This window comes from Sander lucioperca, chromosome 15 (genome assembly GCF_008315115.2).
Source record: "Sander lucioperca isolate FBNREF2018 chromosome 15, SLUC_FBN_1.2, whole genome shotgun sequence".
Lineage (NCBI taxonomy): Eukaryota > Metazoa > Chordata > Actinopteri > Perciformes > Percidae > Sander > Sander lucioperca.
In genome coordinates, this window is record NC_050187.1 from 9,450,327 (window position 1) to 9,468,095 (window position 17,769).

Here is a 17,769-nt window from a genome sequence, read left to right on the forward strand (position 1 = left end):
AAAATCGTCACATCCGCAACCAGGATGGCTGCGCCCGTAATGGCAAAGTCGACGACATCACACATGCTCTGTCCATTAATATTATACAGTCTATGGTATATATCCTATAATTGGAAAAATGTTTGGTTAAGTGATGCTTACGGCAAAGGTTTTGGTAGGAGTAGAGGAGGGCTCTCTGCAGGTTTATTACTGGAACCTAGAGGAGCACACAAAGCAAAGACTTGTGATCTACCAGTTATTATGACTGCTGTTAGCTTTGGAAAGTCATAAGTTGCTATTGTAAGCCAGGTTCTGTCTGAGGTTTCTGCCTGTTAAAAGGAAGTTTTTAGGGGAGATGTAAGGTACCTGTAAATTATAGTGTGATCTAGATCTATTCTTTTTGGAATGTGTCCTAAGATAACGTCTGTTATGATTTGACACTATAAATAAAATTGAATTGAAAATGGAATTGTCCATTTAAAACAATGTTTCCTTCCACTGGCCATCCTCTAGATGGCATCACCGAGGATATAAGGCTTGCTGAATCCAATTGCATTAAAGGGCAACTATTATATAGCATTTTCAGAATTGTACTTGCATTTTGTGTTTGTATAGAACATGTTTACATGCTTTAATGTAAAAAAAAAAATAGAATAGAATATAGCAGCAATTTCAAATAAAGGATTTTAAACCAAATACTACATGAACAAAAAATGTTTCAGGAGTTATGTGACCCGGAATTGGGGAGAATTTAACGACAGTTAAACGACAGCCAAGGTGACATTGTTTACTGCTGTTAGCATGTAGCTACATGCGACAATGTTAACACCGCAGTAGCTTAAAAAAAACAACACTCCAGTCCTGCCTACTTGGAGCAGATAACCAATCACAGAAGTTGTAGAGTTGCGGAAGAGTTGAAAAACTGTTGAAACCGGAGCGTTCAGAATAGTTGGAAATCTGAACGTTTTAGCTCACGGGGATTCGTCTAAAATAAGTTTACCTCGTTATTTGAAGTTTTGGCCACGTTTAACATGAAAATCCAACATTATAACATTGTAGATATGACGAAAAGCATAATATGTCCCATTTAAATCACTTCTTTTAAAACACATTTTTATAGACTTATAGCTTTTATGTGATGCTGTCTTTTGATCATCTTTCTCATGTCTTTTTACCCTAGCACCTGTTCATTTCATTCTGTTTATTGAATTGTCATTTTTTTCCCACTCCTTTAAAGCTGCCCCATCTTCTGTTTTCTCTATTACAACGTCTAAATATGTGTATTGATTTGTATGTGCTTTTGTTTCCTCTGTCAAAGCACTTTGTAAACTATTGTTTTTAAAAGGTGCTATACAAATAACGTTATTATTGATATTATTACATGCTAGAATAATTCATGGTAGCAGTTTTTCTTTATACAAATTGAAATGGAAAAAAGCCAGTCATTGTTTGATTTAATACTCACCGTCACTTGGATGGCAAACTTCATATTCATCGTCGCCTGTGGGCTCCTGGACCTGGACAATCACAATACGGATCAGTCAATGACCTCCTAACTGTGCAGCATTCAGCAAATCTCTGCCAAGCACCTCTTTTTAAATGAAATCTTGCATATTTGTCATAACTTACAGCAGTAGGAGATCTCTTCATATTCACTCTGAAAAGGGGGAAAAAAACTCATTGTTAGTGTAGTAATAGGAAAGCAAAAGCAAAAACTGCATAACTTCTACTTAATGTCGTACTTTCAGGCCCCTAGATTCAATGTTGCGAGTCCTACCTGGGGCTGGGCTTCGGCGGTAAAGAATATGAGTGTGTTGTGGGGATTGGACACAGTCTGCAATGTAAATGATTAGTCTCAGACTGTAGACAAAATGTCTTCTTAAATACTGTCATTTTATATTGCATGTCTATACAATTACATGAATGAACCGAAGCTAAAACAGTCTCACACTGACCTGCTTGCTGGAAGAGATAATGAGCTTCCCTATAAAGATACCAGAAAATGGAACTAAAATGAATTCCACATGTAAATGTACCTTAAGAAATAATTGGAATTGCGATTAAATAGAAGCCTACCTCTTGGTCAGGAACTTCATAAAAGTCTGAAAAACAAACCAGAGCCAAAATCAGACATACTGCAGAACCACAAAAGCCTTGTTTTGGTGCTGGAATGCATTGTTTTCATACTTTAGACAGACATGTCTCTTCAGCATGTAGCAGTATCTGCCATTGGGCGTTTTTAGTGTTTGGACTAACGGCTTTTGAATGACTCTCATTGTAGTGTATTTACAAAAACCTTTCATGCATATAGGCCTATAGTCTGTTGCTGATGCTGTAACTGTCCCTTAAAATAATATGAAGGAGCGTACACCCCAAAAAGAGGCAAAAATAACCGTTGAGGGGGCTCAAAACATGTACAGAAAACAAGTACATGTGTCTAATTAAAGAAAACAACAAAGATAAAGATGCAATTTCTTGTGATTTCATGTCTTCTATGTAGCTTTAAACTTTGGAGCTTCTGGCTCATTCTCTAACAGATTTGTTGTTGAGATGTACATGATTCTTGAAAAAAAACCATCCCGAAACAATGTTTTCAGTGCAATGTTTTGAATAAGTAATTTCCTTTACATAATTAAAGACCTTTGCAACATAAATTGATGCAGAAAAGGCACACATTGTATCATAAAAATTCACCAGAATGCAGGAAATGAAGGGTTTGACGCTCAAAATTTACTATTGATATACTTCCTGCTCACAATATTAAGGGCTGTAAAAAAAAAAAAAACTTCTTATGAATTATACTCCTGCATCGTGTCCCTCTGTGTGTAGCGCTTGGGTTCCCTAGTTTTGCTGTAACAATAACTGTAGACAGTTTATAATTGTTTATATACCACTTTTCATATTTCCCAAACTTTTCAGAAGAGCCTTGTTTTAAAGCTAGTGACAATGCATTTTCTCTAAAAAAGAATCAAAATAATTTTTTTTCCATTGCATTACAAAGCTTACATGATCCAGTGAGCAGTGAAAAATTAGCAACTAATTAAATGCAGTCATACAAAGAGTGGGTTTACATCATTATGTAGTTATGTAGTTTCACAGTACATTTTCAGATGGTGTATTGAACACAGGCTTTAAATCTAAGAGAGTTGTGACGAGTGCAGCTTGAACAACAGTTGTAGAGGCTGACCCCTTGTGAGCTAGTGTTGGGGTACAGCATGGTTATTGTTGTACTGGTCTATATTCACGACCTTCCACTCCCAGGATTGCCCCGTTTCTGCCGGAAATTCTGCCGTATGTCCTTTTTTTTTGACCGGATGGCCGTTACCTTCCTCTTCCATTGGATTTCTGAGGACTATGGTTAACTGCTCCTCAGATCTCTGCAGGGTAAATCCAGACAGCTAGCTAGACTATCTGTCCAATGTGAGTTTTCTGTTGCATGACTAAAACAACTTTTAAATGTACACAAAACAAGTTCCTTCCCGAGGATATTTTCCAGTGGCTCCGGGGCTCCGTGCAGCGCTTAGCGCCACACAAGACGATTGTGATAGGTTTAAAGAAATGCCAATAAACCAGAGCACGTTTTTCTCCTTTCACGGAATGCTGTGTGGACCAGCCAGACCCTCCTCCACAGCGCTGTGGAGGAAGGTCTGGCAAAGCGAGACTATTGTTGTACCTACCAGGACTGGGTGGACGCCCTGGTAAAGGTGTAGGCAACATGGGACGCTCCCTCCCTGCTCTGCTCCCACCGTGCGTGATGGGATCTAAAGAGAGGCATGGAGATTATTATCATTATTATATCTTTATAGTAATACTAATCTTTTATTTATATAGCACTTATCAAGCATGCTGTCCAGATTAAAATATTAACAAAATGCAATTAAAGAATCAGAAACCCATGTAAGCCTGCCCCCCCCGCATCCCCCCCCCCCAACCGTGTATGACATACTAAATGTGAATGTGAGAGCACATATTTAAAGCAAGACTGAGCCCATACGTAAATAGTAAAAGTGCAAGATAGGATGTCAATAAAAGACCAAATGTATAGAAATGCATCTAAAAATACAGAAATGATGATACAATGTCATGATAGTGAAATTCAAATAAAACACCATAAAATAGTAATATCAAGAGGAAATATGCAGTGATGCAATAATGGAAAAGAAAACATGGTTAAGTAAGTGTAGGCCATCTTGTAAAAGTGAACTTTAAAGAGGCACATAGTAGTAGTCCTTGCAGTTCACCCCAGATATTCTAATCACAAAAAAGTCTGTCTCCTCTCTCTTGTGATATGTATCTTACTGGAAGACTGATTCTCTGCAGGTTCTACGTAGTTGTCATCATCGTTACTGCAGTCTGGATCAATGTAGTCTTCCTGCCGAACAACAACACCATATTGTGAAAACAGGGTCAGTCACTTACGCATTGGAAGGCATTTACCAACATACGCAGGAAATGGTGAAATTTTCCAAGGCACAATAATGTTTGTGGAAATGTGTGAACGACTCAGGCCTGCAGTACAGTATTTATGTGAGCTTGAGGTAGGGAAAGTTGCTTTACATCATCGCTTCCCTGGTGGGTTGGTTCAGGGGGCAGTTGTTTGAAGGCTTTGGTTGGGCGGAGGGGCTTTTTGGGCGGCCGGCCGGGCCGGTTACGGCAGTTGTCTGGAAAGGAGAAGCAGAAGCAGAAGCAGGACGTCAGCATTTGCATGAAGCCCCCTGTGTATTGTGGCTTTGGCTCAACGGTGTAAAGGGCCTTAATCGACCAACATAACTCCAGCTGGAAGAGAGCTACGACTGTTAAGGAGAAGATTCAAAATTCCTTTATTTGTCATTTTTATGCACCACATAAAAACTAAATTGTGTTTCACACATCCACTAGTCCAGGGGTCTTCAATGTCTTTTAGGCCAAGGACCCCTTAGCTGAAAGAGAGACAGAGCAGGGACCCCCTACTTATATTGTGTGAAATTGAGTTGCATAATAAACTGGAGCTACAATAACGTGTAGGGTGGCCTAAAGCCTTAACACCATACATCACGTTTTAATGCTAAACATACATGTGGCACAGTGAATCCTTAAGCTTAACTGTATCTCTGGATGGCTACCTTAGTGGCTATACCTACAGGCCGATAAGCCTGCAGGCGTGGTAAAAACACTACCGCTTTTGTCCAAAGCGGCCGCTAGAATCAACTCAAACTGAAAGTTACATATAGCCTCTTTAAAGTAAATAATGTGGCCTAATTTGATCCTTTCTTTCTTGGTCTTGACTGTCTCTCATTTCTTGTCTTGACTCGGTCTCGACTTGTCCTGGTCTTGGACTTGTCTTGGACTTGACAAAGGTGGACTTGACTACAGCCCTGCTCAATAGTGCCTAAGCTATTGAAGATGTGGAAACTGTGTGAAAATGAATTTTGAATGTCATCATCAGGGGAACTAATAATGCCAGTATGTTTAGCCATTTCTTGTGAAAAATAAGTGCTGACATAAACAGTTCTTCATGTCAGATGACTGTACTGACCAAGATACTCCCCCCTGGGGAAGGAAGCGGAGGGAGTTGTGGGGAAGACTCTGTGGCTGGGAGGAGGCTCGTAGCTGTCGTCCTGGTCCTCACGTGGATCCTCGTACATGTCATTATCCTGGGAACAACATATTTGCAATGTTTCAGACAAACTCAATTTAGTTGGAAGCCAAGGATGTAATGTACTATGGAAATAAAAACCAGACAGTACAAGTCAACTTATTAATTATACAGGGAATATTTCACATCCATAAAGCTAAGTTCTCAAAATCTCAGCCAGCATTTGAACGCTTTAGAATTGAATTCAAGAACTTTGAATCCATTTAAATGATATATATACAGTATCTCACAAAAGTGAGTACACCCCTCACATTTTAGTAAATATTTAATTATATCTTTTAATGGGACAACACTGAAGAAATTACATTTTGCTACAATGTAACGTATTAAGTGTATAGCTTGTATAACAGTGTAAATGTGCTGTCCCCTCAAAATAACTCAACACACAGCCATTAATGTCTAAACCGCTGGCAACAAAAGTGAGTACACCCCTATATTAAATTCCCATAGAGGCAGGCAGATTTTTATTTTTAAAGGCCAGTTATTTCATGGATCCAGGATACTATGCATCCTGATAAAGTTCCCTTGGCCTTTGGAATTAAAATAGCCCCACATCATCACATGCCCTTCACCATACCTAGAGATTGGCATGGTTTTATGTCGGTTAGCCTAATAGCTGGTTTGATTTGCATTGAGAGATGATTTTATGGAAAGTACCCCATGCCAATCTCTAGGTATGGTGAAGGGCATGTGATGATGTGGGGCTATTTTAATTCCAAAGGCCAAGGGAACTTTATCAGGATGCATAGTATCCTGGATCCATGAAATAACTGGCCTTTAAAAATAAAAATCTGCCTTCCTCTATGGGAATTTAACATAGGGGTATGTATAATTATGCCCCCTGTATTTTAAGGAAGAACATTTATTTATTTACGATACATTATTCATTCACAAAGAAAATTGGTGTCCTTAAAGGTTGGATTTTTCCTATTTCTTTTAATTAAGGCATTAAGATCAATTTCCTCTATTTAGTCAACTTTAGCATGGGTTCATAAACTTATGAGCACCACTGTAGTTGATAGGCTACAGTATTTTTTTTGTATTTATTCTTTTTTCTTTTCCCCCCATTTTTGTTATTTATACATTTATTCCTTCTTCTTGGGTAAGCTCATCTTATGTCTTGATAACATAATATGTAATGCCTTCATGAGAGTGAAGAAAAGATTGTTCTAAACTATAACGAGTATGATGCCGAATTGTTGTATAGTTGTTTTCTGTGTCACTTGTTTCGTGAGAATTTACAATAAACTTGTGGAAAAAAAGTGATGTTTTGAACAAATATCTGACAACAACAACACTTTAAATGACATATTTCCCAACTTACATAGTCAGGTTCAGACAGTTCGTCATCTTCCCTGTCATCTGTGAACACAGACATTCAGAGGGGTTTCATTACAAAGAGGGAAAAAACGAGCTTGTGGATTTTATTAAACGCAGCTACCTAAAAAAACATTAAGTACCAGCATTAAATTCATCGGAGCAGGTGTCAGAGCACATTTTCTAATTTTAGAACAAAGCCTACTCTCCAAGTCAGCTTCGTCGGTTGAGGAACCAGCGGTGCATGTTTCCTCACCTCTTGAACTATTGTGTACTTTCTCTGCAAGGGGACTAAATTGATGTTTTTATGATGCAGTTTGAACAAAAGCTTTACATAATTATGCACAAGCATGCAGTGTTGGAAGGAGCATTCTGATCCTTTACTTCAGTAAAAGTACTAATACCACACTGTAAAAATACTCTGTTACAAGGGAAAGTCCTGCATTGAAAATGTTACTTAAATTAAAGTACTGTCAGAAAAATGTACTCAAAGTATTAAAAGTAAAAGCACTCAATGCAGAAAACTCACATTTTAGAAACTAGAAACGATCCAAACAGTTCTGTCAATCAACTTAGTGTTTAATCAGCTAATCATTTCAGCTCGACTTGTTTTGTGTGAAGAAATCTTAATTTGTAAAGTAACTAGTAACTAAAGCTGTCAGATGAATGAAGTGGAGTAAAAAGTACAATATTTCTCTCTGAAATGTAGCGGAGTAGAAGTAGAAAGTGGCATGAAAAGAAGCGACTCAAGTAAAGTACAAGTACCTAAAGAATCTTTGGTGCTTTTTGTACAGCACTTTGGTCAGCTTAAGCTGTGTTTAAATGTTCTCTAGAAATAAACTTTACTTTACTTACTCAAATGTGTACTTAAGTACAGTACTAGAGTAAATGTAGTAAGTTACATTCCACCACTGACAGCGTGTTTCTCAAAACAATAACCCGAAACAGGTGCAAGGATGTCTACTTGTTTCTGCAGCTCAGTTGCAATGTTTTTTTGGAAATCTGGACATTTCGTGAGGATGGAGGCTTCTGTCAGGCGGGAATTAATTGAGATGAAACAGATCCTGCACTAAATGCTTTCTCTTCTGGGAATTGTTGGAATTATTGGGTCTTTATAAATTATAGAGTGTGGTCTAGACCTACTCTCTGTAAATCTGTAAAGTGTCTTGCGATAATTCTTGTTATGATTTGATACTATAAATACAATTGAATTGAATCCTGTAGGTGTTTGTTCCGATGGAGAAGAGAAAGCAAATACAAAATCATGAATGATGTGTAAGAAAAGTGCTAATTGCAAGGTATGAATTGAACGTTTGGAACACAAAAAAGGTGATTACGATTGTAATAATATACAATATCATCTCCATGATTAGCGAAATAAGCTGAAAATCTTATAACACTTAAACTTTCAAAAAACATGTTTTGTCTTGTTTTGCCAACAGACATGATTTTTCTTTCAGTATCATAAGAGGTTTTAATAACAGCTTATTTTGTACCACATGTGTCAATCTTGGTGTGGGACCAGTGATAATGACTCAGTTCTTACCTCCATAATCTCTCGCAGGGACTTTTGGAAGTGGTTTGCCTTTCAGCCTGTCATATAGAGAGAGATATTGGCATCATGCAGCAGGCAGTGAATGACTCAACAGTGATTTGGCAATGATTTAACAGTGTGAACATATTTCCTTACTATAAGACTGTCCTTCCCTGAAAGCAGCAGTTATGACCCATATTTACATGTATAGCAAATATGAATCGCCCTTTAGTAAATATTTACGCCATGTAGTGGCCGTGGTCATTTTGATGGGAGCAAAGCAGGAAGTAAGGGCGACATATAAGAGCGACATATGAGAGCGACGTATAAGAGCGCCACACTCCGCATAAGGGGGCAAGTTTGGGTGGTGGATGGATCCAACAAACTTTCAAAGGACTTTCACCCAGGAGACCGGGGTTTGTGTTCCACTTGAAAACAAAAGTAAACAGAGACTTTACAGAACAAACAGAACTACGTCACATTAAAGCTTTAGTGTGTAACTTTGTGAAACCTGTCGACGCGCCGACAGGTTTGTTGTCGTTACTTAGCGACAGAAACTACGCACTATAGCTGTAAGTAATCTGTGCTATGTACTAGGGGTGGGGTAAAAAAATCACTACAACATAATACCGTGACATTTCCTGCGGCAATACTGTATCGATACAGGGTAAGTATTGATCTTTTATTATATCAATTGCGCATAACAATTAAACTTTTTGGTACTAGAATAATTCAATTGAAGTGAGATGAACAAACATGGAACTTTATTTTTTTAGATAAGCTGTTTTCCTTTAATTTGAAGTTGGAAAAAGAGGTTATAAATTGCAATATATCGCAGAAAATTGTGTGTGTCGTGATCATATCGTCACGTGGGCCTCTGGTGATTACTACCCTTAGTATGTACCCAAACCACTATCTTTTCTAAACATAACAGAGCGGTTTTTGTGCCTAAACCTAACCAAACTCCGTGTGTTACGTTGTTACGTTTAGATATGAGGATGAAAAACGCTCCAATGGGTCGGTTGCGTCAGAAAGTAGGAAAAAACAACCTATATGGCCGTATGGTTTGGAGGACTTGTTGCTAAGGAAATTAAACTGAAATTATAAAAGTGGAATTGTTTGAGTAATGGTACTTTGTCTTGGTGCAAGACACATTCCATTTGCATACTCAGCAAACACCTGTACTGTAAAACTGTAAAAGGGATATTACCATAACCACAGTTAGCAGACTGCTGTGCCTATTTACCACACATGTCATTATAGTATCTATCCTTATGTGCCTTGAGGGGACTCATTTCAGGAAAGGAAATTGAAACAGCCATCTGTTTCAGTTATTTTTGGCTTATGGGTCTTACTCTTATTCCAACGGTTGTGAAAGAGGAATTGACATTCTCTAATACACCAACACAAAGGGAATTTTTAGATCAGCCAGACTTGTCAGCGATTTGCCTCTTACTTACAAATACACATACATTTTAGACTGATATATTTCCTACATTCAAACATAATATGTGTGTGTATACTTTAAAGAGAGCAGTAAATGGTAACATTTTGAACACTGACCTTCTCAGTTTATTCAGTAAGCTGCCGTCATTTTTTTTGATGTCTTGAACAATCTTCTGAAGCTGCCTGGAAAACATGGTATGTCATTCATAAACAGTCTTCAAAAAATACATTTGCAGTCTTATTAGCTGACCAAAAGTGTTAGACAAATAGATAGTTATTTTTCAGCTTTTAAAAGGTACTTAAATGTACTTAAAGGTACTTAAATGGTCTACTTAACCACTTTTCCATTTAAGTTTTTTTTATTTATTTAATGGTAAATGTAATGTAAAAAGCAAATTCTTACAATAACATGACATTTGTTTTGCCCAAGTTTGAACCCTCTTGTTGCTTGCAGAGAAAAGTTACGGTAACAGATGTAACACAATGCTTTTATTATACTACTACAATACTCCATAATATACTGCAAAAATGTAAGTGGTTGTGGTTTAGTTTTTGTCCAAAGCGCCAAATATAAACACAGTTTCATTATATATTAAAATGCATTGGCAAAAAGTTTCATGATTCACAGCAAAATATCAAATAAAACTGAACTTCTTACCGAATCTTTGCTGTAGCAGGAGCAGCGAGTTTACCTAACGTTTCCATATTCATGTTTAACATTTTTGGACCTGAGTCCCGTCATGAATTAAGTGTGTGCTGCTAGATCGTTCGCAGAAATGATAATGAAAACAGTGTTTGGCTACAGGTCATGTCTTTGTCACAGAGGGGAGGAAATTCATTCTAACCAGCCTCTGTTGGAAAAAAAAATCACTTCTCCTTTCCACTCCCTGTCTTTCAGTGAACAAACCTCTTGCATCACATCTCTCCTGACCCTCTTCAATTCCACTTCCATCTAGACAATGTTGCCATTTCAACCGGCTGCTAATAACTTACATCATGTGAATGAGATCACTGGATGAGGCCTTCAAGTTAATGGAGGCATGTTTTGGAACAGTTTTTAGCAAAGTCATCTAGGACCGGGCAATACACTGTATAGATATTATATTGATATATGAGGCTAGATATCGTCTTAAAATTTGGATATTGTAATATTGTGATATTAGGTGTTATGTGTTATGTTTAGACGGAAACGATCTGAAGAGAAAACGCAAAAGTGGCGTTGCGTTCTCACTTTTAATGCCGCATTTAGACCAGCGTTTTGGGGGGGAAATCAGCGTGCATATGGTGACGCAAAAGTGTGTGAAATTCGATGTAGTATGCACACCAGGCGGCTAGGTGGTAGTGTGAAGCACTGCCTACTTCACTCACATGCGGCAGACACACACACACACACACACACACACACACACACACACACACACACATATGGAGAAAGAGAGAAAAAAAAGAGACGGAGGGACTGTTGTTTGTAGCTGGAGCTTGTTGCAGGGAACGGTCAGCTGTTACACAAACTCCTGGGTGTGATATTTCTTTTCCTAGAATGGCAAAGGCATGACTCGCCCTACTCTGCCTCTGATTGGCTCACCCTGCTATTCTTAGCCCAATCAGCCTAAACACACTACCACCATTGAAAATGAATGGAAAGACTTGCATATGAGGGCCGCTGCAAGCTATGTGAACATGGCTTAAGGTCATGTATGGTTTGTCTGGAAAGTTCAGTATTGTAATCACCAGTGTTTCCTGTATATGGGAGGATGAGTATAAATCATATAGACTGTATAGAAAGATTAGTGGGCAGCCTTTCCTGTTAGGTTGGCAGGATGATCCACTACAGTGTGTGTGTGGTCCACATTGGGATTTTTCTGCCAAAAGAATGTCTGTTCTACCTCTGATCACAGTCAACTACAGCAGAGAAGAAGAAACCAGAGAGCTGTCTGTGGTGAGAAATGTCCATCCTGAATTAAAGAGACAGTTTTTTAAGGAACCAGCTGTGTATGATTCACACTAAGATTTAGACAGCCTTTAGCCACCATTTGGTCTTGAGATTGATGTGAAACCACTGGGGAAACTTATGCTTATGGGAAGTTGAAATTCCTGTGACCTCACTAAATCTACGTTCACACTGCAAGTCTTAATTCCTAATTTGGATTTTTTGCTCAGATTTTTTTTGGCTGTTCACATTACCTTTTAAAATGTGGCCTATATCAGATTGCAGTGTGAACTGTTTCCAGTTTCGAATTGACCCGCATGCGCAAAAGAACAATAACAATGACATCAGACGCAGCACGCTGTTGCACTAAAGTTAGGGAGGTTATGGAGGAAGTAAGCATTTTCGATTTTATTTCAAAGTGTTTGTGTAATGGCTGAGGAGGAGAAGAATGAAGAGAAAGAGAGCCAAATTGGCTATTTTGGCCTTTTGCGGGGTTATGGCTGCAAATTCACTACAGAGGTCTGTGCGACGGGACGACCGATTTGCACGTCAGGACCACTACGGGCATCCACCAGAGTTTCCTCTGGCTCCGCCCTGCCCAGGCATAGTTCACCATCTTTCGGGTCCTATCGCACGCGCTCACGCTCCACCTCCCCGGCAGTGCGGGCGAGATTGTCCAGTGCGCGTGCGACCCTCACTTTCATTGCGCCACGGGGCCCTCTGACTCGCGCGAGCGTTAGACTCCTTGGTCCGTGTTTCAAGACAGGTCGGGTGGGTTGCCGACATCGTTGCAGACCCCTGACGCCTTTTACGTGAGCCGATCTCTGCCTCCGCACTGAGGACAGTCCGCCCCGGTTGACAGCCGCACCGGGAGCAGGGACCCCCGTCCCTCCCTGCGGAGAGAGAGGGCGCAGCAGGGGTTATTGAGGTAAAAGTCGCATCAAATCCGCCTTGGTTGTTCACACTGCGGCCGCATTGAAAAAGATCAGATCTGGGTCTGATTCAGGACCACATATGGAAGTGGCCTGAATCTGATTTGAAAAAAAGATCTGGGCTAGATTTGAGTGTTCACACTACTTCTGAAGAAGTCTGACCTGGTCACTTGACCCCAAAAGATTTGGGCCACTTTTGCCTGCAGTCTGAACGTAGCTTAAGTGTTTTTCAGTTCATTAACTACATAGAGCTGCACTGTGTTTGCTTCTCTGTCACAGACAGGTGAATAAGTGGCAAAAAGTTTGGTTTATTCCTGGCTAAGTGAGATAGTAAAACATGGGTTATATAGTAACTGACCCACTGTCATGGTTGTGGTTTGATTCCCTGTGTGTTGTTCGCTTGCTTCCTGTTTCCCGGTTATTTGCTCTCCGTTTCCCGTTTTGCTGTATTGTTTTCGTTCTCTCCTGTTTGTCTCTTCTTTCCTTCTGTCTGTAGTCTTGTTTTGCTTTCCTAGATCCATTCCAGAGGCCTGTACTACGAATCAAGATCAACATGTCCTGGATTTCTTTCAGTGATCCGGCTTCACCTAACCTAACAACCGCGGTCCCGCATAACCTGTATCACGACGCTGGTTATCAACTAGTTCAGTCAACCCAGGTTTTTCCAATCTAGAGACGTGCGCGTTCACATAAAAGAGGCGGTGTTTGCGCACCACGACCAATCGCAAACATCTACCAGAGCTGCATCTTTTAAACAAGAAGAACAAACTATAATTCTACATAAATATGAAGAACACAGACACGGTTTTACAGGCAAAACGCAGGAAAGAAAGCTGGCAAAAAAAGCCGACGCTGTTATGCGTAAATCACAACGTTTAGCTTATCAATATCCAGTGGTGTAGTCTACGTGATAGTAAGCTCCAGGATTTCCATATACTCACTTAAAAATGCCCAATGACACGTAACAACATACTTTCCATTATATGTTTGATATATTTTGAATTGTCATCTGTGCTTTTTTCTTCACATAGGCTCAATGGATGTATTTCACCATAAATTGGTGCATAAAAGTGTATCGGAATGCAGGAAATGAAGTCGTTGATGCTTAAAACTTCCCTGGGGGAGGACACCCAGACCCCCCACTATGATATGCCCCCCTCCTCCCCCAAAGGCAGATTCTGGCCAATATACAGTACACCCACTACAATACATTAGACTAAACTGTTCACTTCCCCATCAGTCAGGCACAAGATCTGACCATATATAATTACACTTTTGCTTTCCATAAACTGTCGTTGCTTTAGGCTTTTATTTCAGTTGCAACCCCAGCAGTGGTGCGCGATCGTGAGAGAAAATAAAAAAAAACATAATTTAAACCGATGTGCACATTGGCAACACACGGCTAAAGAAGGCAACAAATAGCCTATAAGTAATTCCCTCCGCTGAAAATCTATATCTTTCATAAAAATACCCATCAGGGAATGTTAACGGGGTTGTCGGTCTCTAAATGTTTTAACTTTTATGAGCGCACCTCTCTCTCTCTCTCTCTCTCTCTCTCTCTCTCTCTCTCTCTCTCTCTCTCTCTCTCTCCGCGAACCGAGCTCCAGCTGATCTTCTAAGAACGGTGACGCCGTTATCAGTCGAGTATTGATTGGTCAGTGGGCGGTGCTTTTACACCGGTGGCTCTCTAATCTCCAACATAACCTGCTCCCGACCAGAGGCCTGTACTACGAAGCGAGATTTGGCGTTAACGAGGTAATTTCAGGCTCAACCCAGGGTTTTCTGTACTACGAAGGTGGATCACTTGTGATCGGGTTCAATCGCCGTGGTAATTTATGCTGAACGCCTAACCTGGTCGGGAGCAGGTTATGTTGGAGATCAGAGATCAACCGGTGTAAAAGCACCGCCCACTGACCAATCAATACTCGACTGATAACGGCGTCACCGTTCTTAGAAGATCAGCTGAAGCTTGGTGGGCGGAGAGAGAGAGAGAGGTGAGCTCAGAAAAGTTAAAACATTTAGAGACTGACAACCCCGTTAACATTCCCTGATGGGTATTTTTATGAAAGATATAGATTTTCAGCGGACGGAATTACTTATAGGCTATTTGTTGCCTTCTTTAGCCGTGTGTTGCCAATGCGTACATCGGTTTAAATTGTTTTTATGTTTTTTTTTTATTTTCTCTCACGATCGCGTACCACTGCTGGGGTTGCAACTGAAATAAAAGCCTAAAGCAACGACAGTTTATGGAAAGCAAAAGTGTAATTATATATGGTCAGATCTTGTGCCTGACTGATGGGGAAGTGACCAGTTTAGTCTAATGTATTGTAGTGGGTGTACTGTATATTGGCCAGAATCTGCCTTTGGGGGAGGAGGGGGGCATATCATAGTGGGGGGTCTGGGTATTCCTCCCCCAGGGAAGTTTTAAGCATCAACGACTTCATTTCCTGCATTCCGATACACTTTTATGCACCAATTTATGGTGAAATACATCCATTGAGCCTATGTGAAGAAAAAAGCACAGATGACAATTCAAAATATATCAAACATATAATGGAAAGTATGTTGTTACGTGTCATTGGGCATTTTTAAGTGAGTATATGGAAATCCTGGAGCTTACTATCACGTAGACTACACCACTGGATATTGATAAGCTAAACGTTGTGATTTACGCATAACAGCGTCGGCTTTTTTGCCAGCTTTCCTTCCTGCGTTTTGCCTGTAAAACCGTGTCTGTGTTCTTCATATTTATGTAGAATTATAGTTTGTTCTTCTTGTTTAAAAGATGCAGCTCTGGTAGATGTTTGCGATTGGTCGTGGTGCGCAAACACCGCCTCTTTTATGTGAACGCGCACGTCTCTAGATTGGAAAAACCTGGGTTGACTGAACTAGTTGATAACCAGCGTCGTGATACAGGTTATGCGGGACCACGGTTGTTAGGTTAGGTGAAGCCGGATCACTGAAAGAAATCCAGGACATGTTGATCTTGATTCGTAGTACAGGCCTCTGGTTAGGCGTTCAGCATAAGTTACCACGGCGATTGAACCCGATCACAAGTGATCCACCTTCGTAGTACAGAAAACCCTGGGTTGAGCCTGAAGTTAGCTCGTTAACGCCAAATCTCGCTTCGTAGTACAGGCCTCTGGTGTGTGTTCGCATGCTTTACTTCCTGTATTATTTTGTAGTTTTGGTTTCATGTGTCTTTGCCTAGCATTGTTTTTTTCCTGTTGAGTCTGATTAGTGTCTAATGTGTTTCAGCTGTTTGCTCTCTCCAGTAGCGGAGTGGCAATCGGGAGAGTCGGGACATTTCCCGGTGGGCTGGTAGTGTTTCGAGGCCGCGAGGGCCGGTCTGATAATAATTATACATTGCAAGTTCTTAGCAGCACCATCCGGCGGCCTGGTGTGCGGCCGCTGCCCGCTGGTCAAACTGTGCAGCCTCTGCTCAACCCGTACGGCGGGCCGCAGCAGCCTCTTATTTCAATACAAACACAGGCTAATCAGAAAGCACTAACGAAGTGCAGGTCACAACCATGTCTAGGATTTTCAGAAATATAGGGGGATCAGTGAGCAGCCCCTCCCCAAATGGCATAGCCCTGGTCGGCCTATGACGTAAAGCCATCGAACACCTCTTTTTTTCCTCGTCACGTTTGGAAGTCTATCGGTAACGTTAATAGTCTAATGATGGAAAGCAAAAAAGGAAAAGGGAAAGGTGGCACTGAGAAGGTCTGACTCAAAAGAAAACAAATTATGGAGGAGGATGCAGCAAAATGCTCCAAAATAACGGACATGTTCTGGGCATCAAGGGGTAAAGATACTACAGGTGAAATAAGCTAACTTTGCTAAGCACCTAATGTCACAGCTAGGCACAGATGGGAATTAGCACCAGCTACCAGCCAGCCAAAAGCTTGTGAAATTTGAAAGTAGCTCGTGGTAAATATGAGACAAATTCATAGTTTACTATTGAGTGGCTCTTGAATGTGTCCTTCAGTGGTTGGCAGATGTTCTTAGTTTTAAAATGAGTAACTTCCCTTGGCTGCTGCTATGTTAAGTGTATAAGGACACTAGCAGAAGCTAATGCATGTTAGAGCAAGGTGACCGTGAAAATTCACGACATGGCCGTTGCATGTGAAATTCTATCACACAAGCTAACGTCACAGACCACTCAAAACTTCACGCCAGAGAACACGTTTTAGTTGATTTGACCATCAGTTAACTACTTGCGTTGGGCTAGTGTGGATCGTGTTGCTGTGCTGTGTGTTGTTCATTCATTCACCGGACCATCCAACCCTAACCCTAACCATCTAAATCTAAGTAGAAGTACTGACACCACAGTGCAAGTAAAAGTCCTGCATTGAAAATGTTACTTCAGTAAAAGTATGTAAGTATCATCACGAAAATGTGCTCAAAGTATTAAAAGTAAAGAAAAATCACTGCTGGAAGGGAGGTAAGGTTAGAAGAAAGGAAGGTGATATTGAGGTGTGTGATGATAGCGGTGTAAAAGCGTTACTTACGGTTGGTGGACAATGGTAAACTTGTTGATGTCACTGTCAGACAGGCTCTGTGAAAGCATCACAGAAATCAGTTCAAAAATCACAGCCTAATGAGTTCTAAATGACTGTGATTCCTTACTGAGGTGACAACACAGGAGTGTCACCTTAACTAAACCCATGCATCTGAGCATGTTAATGCATTAAAACTGCAATACAACACACATTTATGGTCAGGCATCACCTCTTAGCTAACAGGAGATGGCAGCACCTCACTAAGGGCCGTGTCATCAGCACAGTTTGTTCTCCTAATGTAGCTCTCATGTTATTTTTAAACTAAACCAAAGAGGAAGAGAAACCACTTTATTAGTACATACTGTACACAAATCATAAAATTATAAATGCAAAATTATAAATGCAAACACCGTGAAGTCACTGCAGCAATGGAGAAGCTGCTGGGGTTTGTGCCATCGCACAAGGATGGGAGATTAAAATCAAATAAAGTTACT

General features: G+C 40.2%; 1 protein-coding gene across 1 annotated transcript in view; it reads right to left on the reverse strand.

The window, feature by feature from the left end:
- Positions 1-17,769, reverse strand: part of blnk (B cell linker) — a 37,169-nt gene that overhangs the window by 8,345 nt on the left and 11,055 nt on the right. Inside the window, exons 3-16 of the mRNA XM_035992478.1 lie at positions 17,285-17,331; positions 10,029-10,094; positions 8,478-8,524; positions 6,939-6,976; positions 5,495-5,612; positions 4,537-4,640; positions 4,279-4,351; positions 3,657-3,740; positions 2,056-2,081; positions 1,935-1,963; positions 1,757-1,813; positions 1,609-1,636; positions 1,445-1,496; positions 142-196 (exon numbers count right to left, since the gene is read on the reverse strand). Of these exons, the coding sequence (XP_035848371.1) occupies positions 142-196; positions 1,445-1,496; positions 1,609-1,636; positions 1,757-1,813; positions 1,935-1,963; positions 2,056-2,081; positions 3,657-3,740; positions 4,279-4,351; positions 4,537-4,640; positions 5,495-5,612; positions 6,939-6,976; positions 8,478-8,524; positions 10,029-10,094; positions 17,285-17,331 (824 nt within the window). The remainder of the gene's footprint in view (positions 1-141; positions 197-1,444; positions 1,497-1,608; positions 1,637-1,756; positions 1,814-1,934; positions 1,964-2,055; positions 2,082-3,656; positions 3,741-4,278; positions 4,352-4,536; positions 4,641-5,494; positions 5,613-6,938; positions 6,977-8,477; positions 8,525-10,028; positions 10,095-17,284; positions 17,332-17,769) is intronic.